General features: G+C 55.5%; 6 protein-coding genes across 6 annotated transcripts; 1 reads left to right on the top strand and 5 right to left on the bottom strand.

Annotated features, from left to right (window-relative positions):
- Positions 1–707: 707 nt before the first annotated feature.
- On the top strand, positions 708–2,205 carry BGZ61DRAFT_340405 (uncharacterized protein; the record flags this gene model as incomplete). Its single annotated transcript, XM_046239305.1, has 3 exons — positions 708–740; positions 1,055–2,070; positions 2,121–2,205. 3 exons carry the CDS (start codon positions 708–710, stop codon positions 2,203–2,205), a joined length of 1,134 nt encoding a protein of 377 aa, XP_046111113.1.
- Positions 2,206–3,116: 911 nt separating this feature from the next.
- On the bottom strand, positions 3,117–4,592 carry BGZ61DRAFT_340639 (major facilitator superfamily domain-containing protein; the record flags this gene model as incomplete). Its single annotated transcript, XM_046239327.1, has 1 exon — positions 3,117–4,592. The coding sequence occupies one exon, from the start codon at positions 4,590–4,592 to the stop codon at positions 3,117–3,119; it is 1,476 nt and encodes a 491-aa protein (XP_046111112.1).
- A 367-nt stretch (positions 4,593–4,959) lies between these two features.
- On the bottom strand, positions 4,960–7,195 carry BGZ61DRAFT_410965 (fungal-specific transcription factor domain-containing protein; the record flags this gene model as incomplete). Its single annotated transcript, XM_046243257.1, has 2 exons — positions 5,273–7,195; positions 4,960–5,227 (listed from the first exon to the last, which is right to left on the bottom strand). Exons 1-2 carry the CDS (start codon positions 7,078–7,080, stop codon positions 4,960–4,962), a joined length of 2,076 nt encoding a protein of 691 aa, XP_046111111.1. The 5' UTR covers positions 7,081–7,195.
- A 414-nt stretch (positions 7,196–7,609) lies between these two features.
- On the bottom strand, positions 7,610–9,199 carry BGZ61DRAFT_410962 (major facilitator superfamily domain-containing protein; the record flags this gene model as incomplete). Its single annotated transcript, XM_046243256.1, has 3 exons — positions 8,998–9,199; positions 7,835–8,944; positions 7,610–7,780 (listed from the first exon to the last, which is right to left on the bottom strand). Exons 1-3 carry the CDS (start codon positions 9,148–9,150, stop codon positions 7,610–7,612), a joined length of 1,434 nt encoding a protein of 477 aa, XP_046111110.1. The 5' UTR covers positions 9,151–9,199.
- A 460-nt stretch (positions 9,200–9,659) lies between these two features.
- BGZ61DRAFT_502860 (uncharacterized protein) lies at positions 9,660–14,509 on the bottom strand. The gene is made up of 3 exons (XM_046251746.1): positions 14,110–14,509; positions 11,662–14,052; positions 9,660–11,603 (listed from the first exon to the last, which is right to left on the bottom strand). The coding sequence occupies exons 1-3, from the start codon at positions 14,383–14,385 to the stop codon at positions 9,774–9,776; spliced, it is 4,497 nt and encodes a 1,498-aa protein (XP_046111109.1). The 5' UTR covers positions 14,386–14,509; the 3' UTR covers positions 9,660–9,773.
- Positions 14,510–15,350: 841 nt separating this feature from the next.
- BGZ61DRAFT_527283 (CoA-transferase family III domain-containing protein) lies at positions 15,351–16,547 on the bottom strand (the record flags this gene model as incomplete). The annotated part of the gene is made up of 1 exon (XM_046253089.1): positions 15,351–16,547. The coding sequence occupies one exon, from the start codon at positions 16,545–16,547 to the stop codon at positions 15,351–15,353; it is 1,197 nt and encodes a 398-aa protein (XP_046111108.1).
- Positions 16,548–17,525: the final 978 nt, after the last annotated feature.

The following is a 17,525-nucleotide window of genomic DNA, read 5'->3' as shown; positions in this document are numbered from 1 at the left end:
GCTTCCGGTGGGTGTTTGCGTATGGTTAGCGGTACCTGGTTCCGGGCATAAAGCCTGCGACTCAAAAATGGTCATATTCGAGTCGGTGCATTTCGTTGAAGCCGTTGTTGACATTTGTTGCTGGGTTGACATGACGTCGTAGCGAATCCAGACGCTTGACGCATGCAACACAAACGGTTTTTGATCCCGCTAGCATCAAAATATCCCCAGCGGTCTAAGCCTAAACAGGGCAGCGGTGTCACCGAGACTGCTGCCACGAGGGGCCTAGCGTCCACCTGCGCCGGCCCTCCGAGTGGCTGCTTTCACGCGCTGGGCGGGCAGCTGTTCGCAGGTGGGTGGCACTCCGTAGTGGCGGGGTGGTTTAAAGTGGCGCACCCGCTCGCACCGAAGAAAACTCTCCTCGGATCAAGCGCGGAAAAACGAGCGGCGGCCGAAGCAGGTTCCCAGGTTTTGCAGAGGGTCCGATGGGCCATTGCGCCCGTGGGAACCTTGGGGCAACGGGGGAGACGGGGAACGGGAAGGGTTAAAGCAAATCGCGCACCTGCTTCGTCTCGCTTTGTCCTTCTCTTTCTTTCCGACTGCAATCTTGAATCTCTATTTTCCTTTTTTTTTTCTTCCCGATCTTCGTCTTGTCGGTGCTGCCTCCCTCTACCTCTACCGTATACTACACCACCCATCTCCACTCCTCCTCCTCCCCTCCATTCATCATGTTGTCGCGAGGCTCTGCTCGATCGGCCCAGGTAAGCTAGCTGGAGTGTTTTCTTATTTTTTGCCCTGTCGTCTCTCAGCCTTGCTTGCCCGAGGGGGAAGCCGAGGGAATTGGACGAAGAATTGGCCGGGCAGCGGAGGCGTACGCTGTTTCTGGTGGCACACGATCATGACGACGAATTGACGACGGCTCGCGATCACAACGCCACCCACGACACACGACCACGATAACACGCTCGGATGGAAGCAGGAGGGGCACGCAATGGCATCATGAGACCCCTCACCACGCTTCACACCCTCGCAGCACCAATCCCTTCGATCACTGGCTAACACGTCCTCTCTCTAGCTGCTGCGCGGCGTGGCCCAGCAACAACCCCAGCTCGCCCGATCCTTCGCCACGGTCCAGTCCGACATCTTCAAGCCCTCCAAGTTCGGCGGCAAGTACACCGTCTCCCTCATCCCCGGCGACGGCATCGGTACCGAGGTGGCCGAGTCGGTCAAGACCGTCTTCAAGGCCGACAACGTCCCCGTCGACTGGGAGCAGATTGAGGTTTCCGGCCTTGAGGGCGGCCGCACCGAGGAGGCCTTCCGCCAGTCCGTCTCGTCGCTCAAGCGCAACAAGCTCGGCCTCAAGGGCATCCTGCACACCCCCATCAGCCGCTCCGGCCACCAGAGCTTCAACGTCGCCCTGCGACAGGAGCTCGACATCTACGCCAGCATCTCGCTGATCAAGAACATCCCCGGCTACGAGACCCGCCACAAGGACGTCGACCTGTGCATCATCCGTGAGAACACCGAGGGCGAGTACTCGGGCCTCGAGCACCAGTCCGTCCCCGGCGTCGTCGAGTCGCTCAAGATCATCACCCGCGCCAAGTCGGAGCGCATCGCCAAGTTCGCCTTCTCCTTCGCCCTGGCCAACAACCGCTCCAAGGTCACCTGCATCCACAAGGCCAACATCATGAAGCTGGCCGACGGTCTCTTCCGCAGCACCTTCCACCAGGTCGCCAAGGACTACCCCACCCTCGAGGTCAACGACATGATTGTCGACAACGCCTCCATGCAGGCCGTGTCCCGCCCCCAGCAGTTCGACGTCATGGTCATGCCCAACCTGTACGGTGGCATCCTGTCCAATATTGGTGCCGCCCTCGTCGGTGGCCCCGGTATCGTCCCCGGCTGCAACATGGGCCGTGAGGTCGCTGTCTTCGAGCCCGGCTGCCGTCACGTCGGTCTCGACATCAAGGGCAAGGACCAGGCTAACCCCACTGCTATGCTCCTGTCCGGCAGCATGCTGCTGCGCCACCTCGGCCTCGATGAGCATGCCAACCGCATCTCCAAGGCCACCTACGCCGTCATTGCCGATGGGTAAGTGACACTCGCAGATTCAAATGTCCCAATGCTAACTCTCCTCACAGCAAGGTCCGCACCCCCGACATGGGCGGCTCGTCGACCACCCACGAGTTCACCCGTGCCATCCTCGACAAGATGGAGACGTTGTAAATTTAGCAATTGATATCCACACTACCATGCACATTTCCTTTTGCGCGAGCGCACCTGCAGGACCGAGCAATCACCACCGATCGACATAGACCTAGAATGACCGGGGGGCTTCAGGAGGGGTTCTGGCGGATACGGCGTCACAGAGGGGACCAGGAGGGGGGCGAACCTTGGGAAGGAGAGGGACAAGCAGAGGATGAGTAGACGAAGGAGATTGTACGTGTAACATGACCTTGTTAAGCCGTCTTGAATGCATATATCTGGTACCTACTTGCAGTGTGTCGAGTTGTTTGGGAGTGATGGCGTCCGTTGAGGGGGAAGTCATGAGGCTAGGCATTGTCCAACACACCAGTTCAATCGCCAAGATAAGACTGCTCAAAGTCAAGTCTCTTGACTACAGAACACCTAAAATGCGGCTTTACTTCACATCTCGTCTATTGTGATATTAAACCTCTCATGTCATGGCCGGTCAACATCCTCGGTTGGAGCCGAGCCGAAACCCCCAGCCAGGACCGACGAATGAGCGCTCGCCGCACGAGCGCGGGAATTAATTGGGAGCATTCTGCAGGCGGTTCACGCGCAGCCGCTGTCATGGCTGCAGGGATTTTGTGGTTCCTTGCAGCCTGTATTGTCGCTCCAAGCTGGATTATATAAGTCATGATGGTCGGGCGAGAGAGGCGGAGAGTCGGTCGCCGACGCCGATCCGAGTGGGACGACGGCTCGGGTTAAGTTGTGTTGGAAAACTGGACTATTAAAGTGTGAGTTCCTGGATGAAACTCGGTTCTGAGACTGCTTTTAAGTGCTTCATGGACATTGTAGAATTAGGTCAGTTCTCGTTTTGGGGCACGGACTTCATCATATCCTGACTTGATCAAGACGTTTTCTGACTTTTGTCTGCCTCTATAAACCTACCACTAGTCCTTCTTCATGCCCACCTTGCCAGCCTTGCGCATCCCGACCGCACTAATAGCCACACTAACAACTGCCAATCCAAAGCAGGCCCAGAATGCGCTGCGATAGCCTTCGAGAGTCGCAGATGCCTCGCTCACTCCGTCGTCTTCCATCTTGGAGTGCGTTACGGACGACGCAATCATTGCCGTGATTGCGGGCCCGACGCTGTTCCCCAGCTGCGTGACGGTGTTGAAGATTCCGCCCGCGAGCGCCTGGTCCTTGCTGGGGAAGCTCGACGTGATGACCAGGTTGCTCACGTTGAACAGCAGGTCGATGCTCACCACGCTGAGGCACATGGCCGGGAACCCGGCCGCCCAGTACGTCCACTCCGGGCCCTGGATGGCGAAGAGCAGCGGCGAGAGGGCGCTCAGGAAGCCGCCGGCCAGCACCAGGTTGCCCGCCGAGACCTTGTCCATGACCAGCCCTGCCACCACATTCGTGAGGACGCCGCAGGTGACCATCGGGAGGAAGCGCAGCGCGGCGTCGAGCGCGTTCAGGCCCTGCGTGATTTGGAAGAACAGCGTGCTCCAGTAGCCAAAGGCGTTGAACCACGACCACACGAGGAACACGGTGATGCACACCGTCGTGAACTCGCGCTTCTTCCACACGCTGTTGGAGATGATGGCTGGTCGGCCGAGGCGCTCCTGGCGGCCTACCCAGAAGATGAAGAAGGGGACGAGCAGGACTGCGATTGCCGTCAGGGTTATGTTGTATGGCTTCGACATGGTGCTCCCGCTGTACGTGATTTGCGCAAAGATGTAAGACAAGATGGCGAGGCAGACGTTGGCCGCCACGACGCCGACCCAGTCGAAGCCGTGGATGAAGTGGTGCTTCATATTCTCCACGGGAGTAGTCTTGGGCAGGGTGAACCACGCGAGGACAGTTACGACAGCGTTAACCCCAGCGGCCATGTAATACGCCGTCCGCCATCCAGACAACTGGACAAAGACGCCGCCGAGAACCAGACCTGTCGCAAACCCCAGCGGACTGCCGCCGCCAAACACGGCAAAGGCGACGTTCCGCAGCTTCCCGCTCGGGAACGTCGACGTGATGACGCTCACGGCCGTCGGCATGCAGAACGACATGGCGACGCCCTGCAGCGCGCGGAAGGCGATGAGCTGCGCGCCGGTTTGCGCTACCGACACGGCCAGCGTGCACGCCGTGTACAGGACGGAGCCGAGCAGGAAGACGGGCCGGTTCCCCACGACGTCGGCGATGGCGCCCATCAGCAGAAGCGTGCACGAGAGGCCGAGCGCGTACACGGACGCCGGCCAGAGCAGCAGGTTCTCGGGGAGGTGCAGCTCGTCGGCGATGGATGGGAGTGCGACGGTGAGAGTGCCCGAGTTGAAGGTGTTGAGGAATGACACGCATGCGAGGGTTGCCATCAGCGCAGCGGAGCGTGTCTTGCTGGGTGGGATGGGCTCTGAGTCTGAGGCCATTGCGGCTTGCTGAGTGCTGCTGAGAGCTTCAGCTGGTGCCTCGAATATCCGCTCATGGTGAATGACAACTGGTTCCAGCTCGTATTGCGTCAATGACATGGCTCTTACACTGATGGGTTGGCTCAATTGCAGAATGGCGGGGTATAAGCAACGATAAATAGACGCCAATCCGGCTTAATAATGCCATGAAGCCGTCTCCATGCGCATGTGGATTAATATGTCAACGAAAGGGCGTGTTCACGAAACAGTTACCTAGCCGATGTGCTTTTTTTGACATCAACTACAGGGGGTCATTGACCGATGGGCGTGTCAGCAGCTCGAAGCGGAAGGGATCGCAGTTATGACATGGTGTTCTCTTCGCAGCGCATCAGAGGTGACTTGAATGCTCCCCCTCGAGCCCGACGAACCACTCCTGCGAAAGCTGCGAGATGGCGTCATTGTGAAACTCGTCGAGGCCAAGGTTCTGCAAATCGCCGAAGCAGTCGAGGAACGTGTTGTCGACGCTCATGTTCACCAGCCCAGCGTGCGAGGCGTGGCCGTACAGCTCCTCCGTGTAAGCGACGGGCTGCGGAGTGATGTCCGGAACTGCAGGCGGCGTCGTATGGGCGTCGACAATATCGGCGACGACGGCGTCGCTCAGCCTGTCGAACAGGTCGGAGCAGTTCCGCGCGAGATCCCACCGCTCGGAAACGGCCACGAGAACCTTGGAGCACGCCCGCGTGTCGTTGACGACCTGCGCGATGGAGGGAGTCGTGTGCAGCTTGGCGCCTGGAGCCGAAGACTGGAGAACCTGGAAGTGGTTGCGCAGCGCGTAGATGTACGACAGCCCGGCCATGAAGACGGCCTGCATCGTGATCCACGAGTAGTTCATCTTCCTGGACCGGTGTAGGCTGGCGTACAGGCTGATGGCCTCCCGCGACGAATCGAATATGTGCTGCAGGGCCACGCTGTTCAGCGAGGCATCGCAGAGACACGGCGAAGGCCGGAACAGCATCAACATGCCGTTGTGGTAGAGCAGCCGGTACCACTCCTCGGAGCGAAAACTCGATCCGCTCGCCGGCGATGCGACCTGAGAGGAAGCGTCGGCCCTGACGAGCGACAGCGCCGCCGTCTCGGCGTGCCAGCTCTGCAGCTCCTGGGCCAGCGCGTTGCGTATTTCCTGGTACTTGGCTGCCGCTTCCGGGGTGTGCTTCGCGCTGCGGTAGAGCGCGTTGAGGATTTTGCCGCAGAGGATGCGGTACTTGACGATGTGGACGAATATCGACGTGGCGGCGCGCCATTGAGGTGTTCCGTATGTCGTCGAGGACACGGGGCTGTCTGATGGCAGGGCCTCGGAGGAATTGGTGTAGTTAGGGAAGTCGGCGTCGATGTCCTCGAGTTGGATCCCGAGAGGTCGTCCGAGGGCAAGACTCGCAACACGGTCCAGTGCGACCAAGCTCCAGAAGCATTTCTTCTTGATTTCCATGTCCTCTTCCTTCGACGTATCTCCGGGCTCACGGTTGGAGTCGTTTTCTCCCGTACTCGGTCCACTGTTGCGGGCTCGCGGTATCTCGTACGTGGATGCTCTGTGTAAGCCCATCTCCAAGCACGTCCGGCCCGCCACGCCGATGAGGTGCCAGACGCTTGTCGTGGTGTTGCTCGACGTGGTGCCCATGCGGTATTGGCAGATCAGGAGAAGCGCCTGCAATCTCTCGATGCCGTCGCGCGCGAGGACGTCGGCGAGCTTCGTCATGGCGCGGTTGTAGTGCGTCTCGGCGTCGTAGCCGCCGTTCCAGTTGAACTTGTGTACCTGGGCTGTTGCGATGGCGAGCGTGATGTCGACGAAGAAACTATCCACGGCGTCCACTTTCTCAGGCGTCTCGGCCGCGTACACGGCTTCTAGCGACCGGTGCAGGGCCCTGGTGGATAGGAATGGGTACGCGAGGTGGTCGTGGCTGCAGTAGGCTCGCATGAGTTCTTCGGCGAGGCTTTTCGGCGGGAGTCCTGAGAAGCCATGGGGTGACTGGCGGCCAGGGATTGATTGCGGCTTCCATCCTGCGGCGGAGAGCAGTGATGATGAAGGCTGAAGGCCGGATTGTAGCAGGTTGGCGAGAAAGAGACCGCTGGTTGAACCGACGAAATGATGGCCGCCCCCGGCGATGAGACTCATTTGGATCACCTCCTCGGCGACTTCTACATCTCCACGCTGGCTCGAGGCCTCGGGCTGTGGAGTAGTCGGCGTGCCAAACCCCACAGCCGGACCGTCGGCGTCATCGCCTCTCGTCGATGCTATCTCAGGCCGTCGAAGCTGAGCAGACAAAGCTGCATTATCAGCCTCAAGATCCCGAATCCGCCTCTCGAGTTTCTGCGTGTTCCGCCGACGGAGCTGGTGCTCGCTGACTGCGTATCCGCACTGCGCGTCGGCCCTCTTGCAGGGGGTGCACTGCGGCAGGGCCTTGTCGCATCGGACCTTGCGCCGATGGCATCTGTCGCAGGCGCTCGGGGGCATCTGCGCTGAGAGGAGACGGGGAGATGGCAGTTGGTTTGTTTGAGAGTTGGGAGGAAAAACGGGCGGCGATGCGTCCGCTCCGTCTCGGTGCTCGGTGGATGAGGCCGAGTCTGGGGTATGATCATCTCAACCCCGCTCGACCATCGTCCCATGCCCATGGGGGTGGGCCAGTTCCCAGTTTGCTCGGCAATTCGAGCGGTTATGTTGAGAACGGGTCCAATGGAGGGTGCTATAATTTCTAATCTCTCATCAGGTTGTCAAGGTTAAGAATCCTGGCTCTTCTGGGGTTACGCGGGAAAAGACCGGACTCGGGAATCAATTGTTCTGTACGGAGTACCTAATCTGCTACCTTTTAGGGCTTATGAGAAGTAGGAATTAGTGTGCTTAGCCTAATTGTGATTAGCTGATTAGGAATTGTTGCTTTTTCTTAGGATAAGACTTTTGAAAGGGCCCTCCGTATATACAGCGCTATCCTTGACTTCGTTTATACGTCAAGACAGAGTTCAACCCTTGCGCAGTTGAGACTGCATTAATATGCGTAGAACAGCACGGCCTCGGAATCACTCTGCTTGATCTTCCTGTTCTCCTTGACCAGCATCCATCTCATAACCCAAACACCAATCGCGCAGGCGGCCGCAAAGCCAGCGCTGCTTGCCATGGGGATTTCGTACCGAGGAGCATTCGAGGCTGGCCAAAGATACTGCTTTAGTTAACATCTGGCATTCTTAACAAGGTGTATTCCATAATGACTTACTGGTGTCCAGATAAAGCTGATCGTCGCACTGACGTTGACGACGGCGAGGGCAGACGCCTTCTTCTGCTTGGTTTGGCCACAGGTGTTGCCAACCCAAGCCAGCAAGATGGAGTTGACGGCGTACGTCCCAATGGTAAAGACGCACATGGCAAAATATCTCGCGCCCGTGTTCAGCGTAGCGCAAGCAAGCACAAACCCGAAAATGGCAACTATCTTGGCAACTGTGATGTGCCAAGTGGCCTCGTTGAAGTGCCCAGAGGACCGCGCCCAGAAAATGGAGATGATGCCGGCGATGAGATACGGGGGGCAGGTAAGCACCAGTGTGATGGTGGTGTCGAAGCCCAGAGTTTTGACAATGGTCGGGAAGAAGTTCTTGAAGCCGTTCGTCGCGAGGTGCATGTGCTGGAGGAATACGAACAGCCAGACCTTGGGGTCGACGATGGCCTCCCTGAGGCCGCCCCATGTGCTTCCGTCGAACCTCTGGCCTACAGTATCGCGCGCGACTCTGTCATGGGCCAGCTGACGCTCTTCTGGGGTTAGCCATCTGGTGGTGAGTGGCTCATCGGGTAGGGTGTAACAGGCCACGACGGCAAGGACCAAAGTGACTGCGCCCTGGAGAATAAACAGCCATCTCCAGCCCTTGATGCCCGAGGCACCGTCGAGTCCTTCAAAGACTCCAGCCGCAATCAGCCCGGCGAATGCGGAAGCAAGGATGTTTCCAGAGTAGAGGATGCTGATTCTGGTTGCGAGTTCCTTTCTGGTGTAAAAGGTCGAGAGCATGTAGAGAGCGCCGGGGTAGTACGGAGCCTCGACGATACCGAGGAAGAAGCGAACCAGGACAATCCCAACGTAATTGTTGACCACGGCTGTGAGGCCGCTGACGATTGCCCACGCCATCATAAACCCGCCCATATACCAAGAGGGCCGGACACGAGTGATGATCATGTTGCTGGGGATCTGACCTAGCGTGTATCCCACGAAGAGGATAGACACGGCAGTGTTGTACTGAGACCCTTCAAGACCGAGATCTTCTTCAAGCCCGTTCAATCGGCCTAGAGTAATGGCATTTCTGTCGAGGTAGTTGAGCCAGTACATCAACCACAAGGTAGGCTGCCGTCTGGTTAGCGCTGGGCGACTTATTGAGCGGTGTGCAGAGCACTTACCATGATCCAGAGATCGAGTTTCTTTACCAATTTGATCTCCTCGGGGTCGGTCTTGGCAGTAGCTCCCGAATAGTCGGCGTTGGGTCTCTTCTCGAAGACGTCCGACGAATATTCTTGATGTGTTGAGGCATGCTTCTCAACATCAATAGACATTGGTGCTTGAGCAGCCGACTGAGGCTGTTCATGGTTTCCGTGTGTCTCCATGGCTCAAGTTCAAGGCAGTCACCAGGATTGAGACTGATGGATTGAGAAGAAGTTGCTCAACTCTCTTGGGGGATGGGAGTTGGGCCATATTTGTTTCGAGCTCGAATGTCTTCCCCGCAATATCCTCGATCTTCGTTGCGGGGATCAAAATCCGGGGATGCATCTGAAGCGGGGACCAGGCGAGGGGATCGTCGATAGTATCGTTGCATTTGGCGTAGCATCGGTGCGCGGCGCCGACGGCCGACGAGTTGCCAAGAGCCGATTGACGAGTTCTCGGCGTACGAGCCCGATATTACCAGAGATCGCATACGTAGTGATTGGAAGGGAATTTGTTCAAAACGTGTCCGCTTCTCACTAGCAGTTGGAGTGCGCTGGCACTGACTGTTCTTTGTTAATTATGCACGCCGGAAGTACCTCTAAGGTCTAAGGTCTAAGGTCTAAGGAGACTGCGGATCAGGGCCTAAGTTGGGCGCAACTCCCGATCGGTTGGTAGTTTACAGATGCGAATTACATCTCGAGATGTCCGATAGACTCATAATCATAGGGGTTAGTTATTACGCAGTTTAACCTGGCTACTTGTCCTCCTCGAACTCAACATACTGCGCCTTGATCTCCTCCTTCCACTCCTCGAGGGTGATGACCCTATCCCCAACACGCACGGAACCCATGGGAACCGGCGGTGTCTCGTCGTCGTCTGGCTCGAGGTAGAAGAGCTCGTGGTCCTTGCCGCAAACACGCCGCTCGAACTCGCCGGCCAACAGCTTCTTGTGGCAATCATCACACAAGTGCGTCATGGCGCTCTCGGTCAAGCAGACCCAGAAACCGTGTGGCGATTCGAACAATGTGTCGCAGGGGCCGTCGCAGAATGCGATGGCCATGTTCGGCTTCTCAGGCTCGGACTCGGGCTCAGTCTCAGTCTCATCTTCAGCAACCTCAGCTTCCACATTCTTATTCTCCGCGTTCTCGTCAGCTGCATTCTCGTCTTCCCCCTTCTCGTCTTCCACCTTCTTGTCTTCTCCCTTCTTATCTTCCCCCTTCTCGTCTTCCGCCTTCGTGACGACGTTGTTCTCGTCGCCTGCAAGGTTGGAGGTTTGCTGCCCAGCCTCGCCGTCGTCTGGTGTGCCTTCCGTCGCAACCTTTTGTGATTTATTCCAGACCTCCAGTTTCCGCTCGTACTCAGCATATTGCAACTTTTGCACCTGCCCCACCATGTCAAAGGCGACTTTGATGTTGGCGTGATCGCGCATCGCGGAGAACACGTTGCTAAGGCCGAAGAAGGACCTCATATCGTTCTCGACATCGTCATCATAGAGCATCTCGAGTGACTCTCTAGCACAATTCCTCAGAGCCTTCTTTGCCCGGACCTGGTCACCTCGTAATCGGAGGTATTGAGCAAAGGCGAGAGCATTTTCCGACCAACTGGAGCTTTCCAGTTTTTCAACCATCCCGTACCAGGATTCAATTTTGTTGTAGTATCTCTCGGCCTCGGATGATGTGATCCCTTTCGCGTTGGCCAATTTAGTCCAAGTTGCAAGAAGATATGAAGTTATGTAGCTGGTGGCCCAGTCCTTCTGCTCCTCGTTAATGGCGGCGGGCATCGACTCCCAGACGGCAGTACCGGCATCTTCGTGGCCCTCGAGCCCGACCAAAAGCTTTCCTTGCTGAAACAAGAAGCCAAACTTCTCTTCACGGTCAATTTCCTTCGCCTTCGCCAGGAGTGTTTCGAGAAGGTCCCACCGTTTCGCTGATTTAACGAGACTGCTGAGAAATGGGCAGAATGTCAGGGGTTCGTGCACGATACCTCCACCGACGAATAATCCGGCCATGTTTTTGCCATCCTCTGACTGCTCGAGTAGTCCCTCCAGGAATTCAACGACGGCATCCCACTTCTCCTTCGATGCATATTTGATCAATACTTGAGAGAAGGATTTGATGATGGAGTAAGACTGGTCAATCTCCATAATCTTGGCGTATACATCCATTGCTTTGTCTTGAGTCTCGTCACTTGCCCAGTATCTGTCCCCAAGGTCGAGGATCATTTTTGCCAGAATTCCTTTGTGCTGCTTGTCTTCTAGCCACTCGGAGTCTGCCATGCGCTGGTCAATCACGCCCTCGAGGAGAGTAATTGCTTCTTCTCCGGACTCGACGACTCGGGACAGGGTGTAAGAACCTCTCCAGTTAGTTGGGTCAAGCTCCATGGCCTTTCGGGCTCGACCCTCGGCAAGCGCTGAGGGGATCTTGTCTCTGGGGAGGTAATCGAGCAGGGTGGCAGCCTTGGCTTCCCAGATCGAGTCCTTGTCGGTGACCCCAAGCAGCTCCTGGGACCAATTTTCGACCATCTCAAACATTTCAACCGTTGGCTCGAAAACTTTGTCAACATCGTCAGGGTTCTTTCGGTCGTTCTACAGCGCGACGCCTTATTAGTCTGACCAGCCTCTGAAGCATACCGCGTTTACATACCTTTGTGATGAGTGCATGGAGAAAAACGAAAGCGCGAAAGGTTTCTCGCTTCGTGGTGTCCGTTTGAAACAGATTCTCTGCAACCAGTTTCACGGCTGATTCGTAAAGAACTTTGTGATGATCCGCTCCTGGAGCGTTGAAAGCGGTAACCAGGGGCGAGTCCTTGACCTTTTCAATCACTGCGGAATCCTTGAACCATTTTGCGACGGCCGTTGTGCCCTCGTCGGCAAATACCCAGGAGTTCCATGTAACAGGTATCTCAAACCTTGAGAATTCGACATCCTCTGTTTGCAGGTCGTTTGTGGTGAATGCGAAGAATGAATCCAGGGCAAACTTCTCGGTGAAGAGCCTGACAAGCATAGCACCAGCCTCGGCCTTGAGAGAACGATCGGCCAAGGAGAGGTCAGTCGTGTCCAAGTGGTACAGAAGATGCGTAATTGCATGATCTTTCAACACTTCCGTCTTGTCATTTCGTTCCTCCGCCAGACAGGTCAGGCATCTCAAAACGATGGTAATATGACCGTTGTCGGGATCTCGGTGAATGTAATTGCCCTTGCGCCGCATCTTGAGATCAAAAAACTCCTCAAACCCAAATTTGGCGTAGAGGTCTTCGGGGCACACTGTCCGCAAGTAGTGCTTGATGATGTTGATCTCTGCAGGCTGAATCTCCTTCAACCCACTCGAGCTCGCCTCATCGCCGGTATCTTTCGTCTTGAGGGGAATCTCCTCCAACATTTCGCTGACCCTAAAGTCGACAGCGTTATACTCAGTCATAAAGATCGTGTACTTGGTCTTTATCTTGGACTCCATCGACATGAGGGATGTGCCGCCCCCATTGCCGGCTTTGAGCGCGAGGATCCCTTCCATTTCCAGAGGGGTCATCCACACTGGTGCTGCCCAAATCCAGAGGATTATTTCGTTCATCTCCGAGATCTCTTTTGAAGTACGGGTTTCATTCAGCTTCTGGATATCAGCCTCGATCTGGTCGAGGCGCGCATCGCCTGCGCCTTGGAGATATGTGTTGATCTCCTCCACGTCGTCTGTCTTCGCGATGTTGTCAAGGACTCGGCCGATTTTGTAGTAGTCGCCCCCAGTGGATTCTTGAAGGACGGCCAGGATCTTTTCTCTCATCTCTGACACCCCGGGCCGTGTCGTGTCTTTCAGAATCTCCATCTGTTCCATGCGGCTGTTGATGTACAGTTCGACATCCTGCTTGTTCGGCTCTCCCAGTTCAATCTTCTCTACTTTCAAGCCTCCCGCTCTCTCGATGCTATCGAACATCTCTCGGTTTCCCGTGAGTAGGATACGAGTCCGCTGGATCAGTGCATTGTCTGAGAAGTTCTGCAGGATGTGGGTAAATGCATCGATGTTGCTGCCAAGCCCATCAAGGATGAGGAAGAAGGTGACATCAATGTTGGCGATGTCCTCGTTCTGTAGGAGCAACTGACTCCACATGTCTTGAGGACTATCAAAGTACTGTGACTTTTCGCAGATTGTAGCAACGCTCTTCAAGAAGGGCTCATCGCCAAGAGCAAGCTGGCACATGAGGTTTCTTGAAATAGCCACTGCAGAGTCGGGATTGGCAGATGATTTGGAGTCATTTTCCACGAAATTGTGGGCAACAACCGCTCGGGAACCGGCAGCCCCAATCGTCTTCATCTTGCGTAGATGAAGGACGACATTAGATGCCAGAAGGGTTTTACCCGCCCCATCCTCGCCCTCGAGGCCAAGAATTTGGCTGGAACCGTCGTTTGCGGTAGCCCACGCCTGGAAGCGGGAGTCTTGCACGAGCCATTCACCACTGCCCTCGAGAATCTTTGATCTGTGTCTCTTCCAGGTCTTTTCCCACGGCTCCTGGGTAGGCTCAAGGATTTTCGGTTCGAACTCCATTGCTTTGACAATTGCCAGTTTCCACTTCTGCAGTTCCTTCTCTTGCCTCAATTGGTTCTTCTCCTCCACTATCGTGGTGTGCACCTTGCGCGTCAATGACAGACCGTCTCTCGAGTTCGTGGCAGCCTCATTGCTAGACTTCCAAGTCTGAGCCGATACAAGGCCACGCTCCTTGTCGACCAAGTTCTTCATGGCGCCCAAAAGGTCCTGAACACCGTCGTCATTGAGGAACATTTGCTTCATGAAAGCGGCGAATTTGTTGCGCTTGAGTTTGAGCCTGAGAGACCGGTCGCAAATCTCGACGAAGATGTGGAGGTGCTGGCAGGCGACTTTGGTCAACTTGGCATCCATTCCAGACGCAGAGTAGTAGCTCAAACGGTCAAGGAATTCGGTGCACTTCTCAAGGAGTGATGCCAGACTCTCGAAGATGCCCTCATACCCCTGCCAGGCTTGAATGACGAATGTCAAGGCATTGTAGCAGGTTCCTGCTGGGGCGAAGGCCTACGCTGACAGTCAGTTGCCCGCTCGACTGCTCGGTTCTTAGGTTCATCATCTCACATATGAAGCACCATCCGCGACGATACCGCCAACGGTTTGAATGCACTGAAGGGTCCGATTGAAGATGTTTCTGATGGCACCGTATTTTTCGGCCGCTTTCTTGTCGCTGGATTGAGCCTGGTCCAGATATTGCAGGACGTTGTCGATTCCGAGCTGCTTAATCTTGGATCGATCGCCACCAGCCATTTGGACCACTCGGTCCTCGACTTCTTTCCATGTCCGATTAATCTCGTCGTCGACGTTGGGACCGAAGATGGCTGCGTCTGGTGCCGCCATGGTCTCGCCGTCTGACCGAGCTGAAAATGGGAAAAGGTGAAGAAACAACGATGGTCAGGATATCAACGAGCTGATTCGAGGTCACCCCAGCGAACGATAGAGACCGAGAGATCTAGCCTTGAAGAGCGAGGTGGAATCTGGGCACTAAATAGCGCCTCCACGTTTGACCATGGAGCGGGCCGATGGAGCTTGGCTAAAGATGGAGATGGCAACCCGCCTCGGAGCTGAACTGCAGTCGGGCCAGCTGATAGTCAAATCGAGGATAACTGCAGCTGGAACACGACATTGAAGCCAATCAAAACGCGACTGACGTCTTCCGGAGGAGAAGGATATTCCTGGCCTCACAAAAGGACCACTGTCAGCCTAGACGCCTAACAGGGATAGCCCAATCCAATTCGACACCAACGGCCCCCCACGGCGGAGGACCCCCCAAAACAGAATATTGCTGACGCAGATTCGTCAGCATCATCGCGTGATGTGCATTTGGGAGGGTGTCATGCATTGTCGCCTCACAGGGCTGAAGAAAAGCATCCGTTACGGAGACATTAGATCGGTGGTGTTTCCGGTGAGACATGCATTGGTGGATGCAAACCAGAAAGTCTCCGAGTCAGTGCACCAGCTGCCGGTATCAAAACGATTCATTGGTTCGGGCATTCACACGAAGTAAGCGGATGCAACATGTAATAGTACTCTCCTTCTCATAGCTGATGCTCTTCGCTTTTGAACGTAGCATCATCCGGGGCGGGGACGGGCCGAGCCGCTGTTGGCGAACGCTAGTTGCAACTGAAGTATGCCGAACAAATCTAACGCTCCACCAAGGAAAAAGTAGGGGATTAAGATTAGTAGGAACAAAGTATCATCAAGGACTTGTTAATAAGTATACTGTTATTTTCTATTCTCGTTTATTGTGCAGTGATCTAGGATTCTCATGGCTTCCTAATACTGAATCCAGCACCCAAATTACCCTAGACCAAGGATGTGTCTAGGATGGTGTCTTTTGACTCTTCCTTCGAATCATTGGGCTGGGAGAAGCCCAGTTCTTCAAATATTGCTGCGTTGTGCTGGCCAAGCGCAGGGACAGCATCCATTCTCACAGAGTCTGCATCCTTTGCGCCCGGCGGGAGAAGCGCTGGAACCTTGCCAGCCGGCGTATCAATCTCAGTCCAGCGTCCTCGTGCTCGTAACTGAGGATGGTCCCAGACGCCTTGCATGTCGTTGACTTTTGCATTGGCGATGCCTGCCTTGTCCAACCTTGCGAGAACTTCCTCCGCCTCCAAGGTCGAAAATGCTTCTAGAATTATTGCCTTCAGAGCATCGCGATTCTTTGTCCGTTGCGAGTTGTTGACAAACCGCTCGTCCTTTGCGAGCTCAGCGTTCTCCAACACCTTTGCGCACAGATTTGTCCATTCCCGTTCGTTCTGGATACCCAGCATCACGGATCCACCGCCACTCGTTGCAAACGGCCCATACGGATAGATCGCTGCGTGTGCTGCGCCCGCACGGTCTGGGCCTGGGGCTCCCTCAAAGGCGTAGTACAGCGGGAAGGACATCCATTCTGTCATAGCCTCAAGCATGGAAATGTCGATGTGGGATCCCTTGCCCGTCTTGCCTCTCTTCAGCAGTGCCGCCAAGATGTTTTGACATGCGAAGGTCCCCGCCGAAATGTCGGCGACGGAGATGCCAACCTTTGCAGGTTCGGTCGGTGTCCCTGTCACAGAGAGGAGGCCGGCCTCGCTTTGTACTAGCAAGTCATATGCCTTCTTATCACGGTAAGGGCCATCTGAACCGTAACCGGAGATGTCGCAGACAATGAGGCCTGGGTGTTCATCCTTCAAGTCGTCAAAGGACAGCCCGAGGCGCTGGCTAGCTCCAGGTGCTAGGTTCTGCACCAAGACATCAGCCTTTGCAAGAAGCGCCCTCAGCACCTCAAAGTCCCTGGGGTTCTTGACATCAAGTGCCAGACTCTCTTTTGAGCGGTTGGTCCAGACAAAGTGAGATGCTAGGCCGCGCACGCGAGTATCGTAGCTTCGAGCAAAGTCGCCTACGCCTGGGCGCTCGACTTTGATCACACGTGCACCCAGGTCGGCGAGCTGGCGCGTGCAGAACGGCGCCGCGATGGCATGCTCCAAGCTTACAACTGTTACACCGTCGAGGGGAAGCATCTTTCGGCTTGGCGTCTGGGCGGGGTTGGTGTACCAATTGCGCTGGAACGGAGGTATGGGGCTTCTATTCGCCGCGATGCAACGCCTTCCAGCGACTCTCGGGCGCAGTATCGAATGTGCGGACGTGGTGTATTTGACGGATAGAGCCGATGAAGAGGTCTTAATGGCTCTGATCGGCGTGCGGAGACCAGTGGCCAGCGAGGTTCTGAACGCCATTGATACGAAACACAGCGGATGGAGCAACTGTAAACACCCCCGTAAATGGGAAGCCCTGTCTTGGAATCTGCGGCTTGGAAGTTGATGAAGACGAGGGACGAATGCGATGATGTGTGTGCCCGGTAGGATGTCCAGTAGTGGTTTACTTGCTTGGATCAGTCAGTGTCAACCTTTAGATCGGCTTCTTGCCGCGACCCAAGTCGGCTATATGAATGGGGAGAGTGGGCAAAACCGGGACTGACTCGGCGCCACATCAATCACCATTACAGTCGACAACCACTTAGAATAATGACTTTGAGAACGCTTGTTATACATTAACAAATATTCTGACCCGCCAGGCCCTGTCCCAAACTCCATTGAAACCCAAGATCGCTGATAAATATCACCAGGCCTCTCCAAACGTTGTTCCCGAAATGCCTTTGTCGTTAACCTTCCATCAATCCTTTCGCAGGATTTCTTGGCCCAGCGACACACCCTCTATCATAAAAAAAAAATGCTGCGACCCTGTCGAGCTCTAGAATGTAAGTTGTTTTGCGCCGAACTCCTGATGCTGCGCCTCAGCACACGGTGAGGCTAACCAGTCCCGGAATGGCCACCGACGGCCTGGTAATTCGATCCAGACATTTTGAAAGATCATATTTCAATCCGGCGTGAATACGAAGGTCCAATTTTCCGTGCTTGTGACGCGTCACTCGGTGGATGGCGCGTGCGTGAGTGTTCCGAAAATGCTGATGAGAATCCCTCAGCTAGAATTAGGACTTG

This window comes from Ilyonectria robusta (assembly GCF_021365365.1).
Source record: "Ilyonectria robusta strain PMI_751 chromosome Unknown BGZ61scaffold_2, whole genome shotgun sequence".
Classification (NCBI taxonomy): Eukaryota; Fungi; Ascomycota; class Sordariomycetes; order Hypocreales; family Nectriaceae; genus Ilyonectria; species Ilyonectria robusta.
Note: the sequence above shows the minus strand (reverse complement) of the source record. Positions and strands in the feature narration are given on the sequence as shown.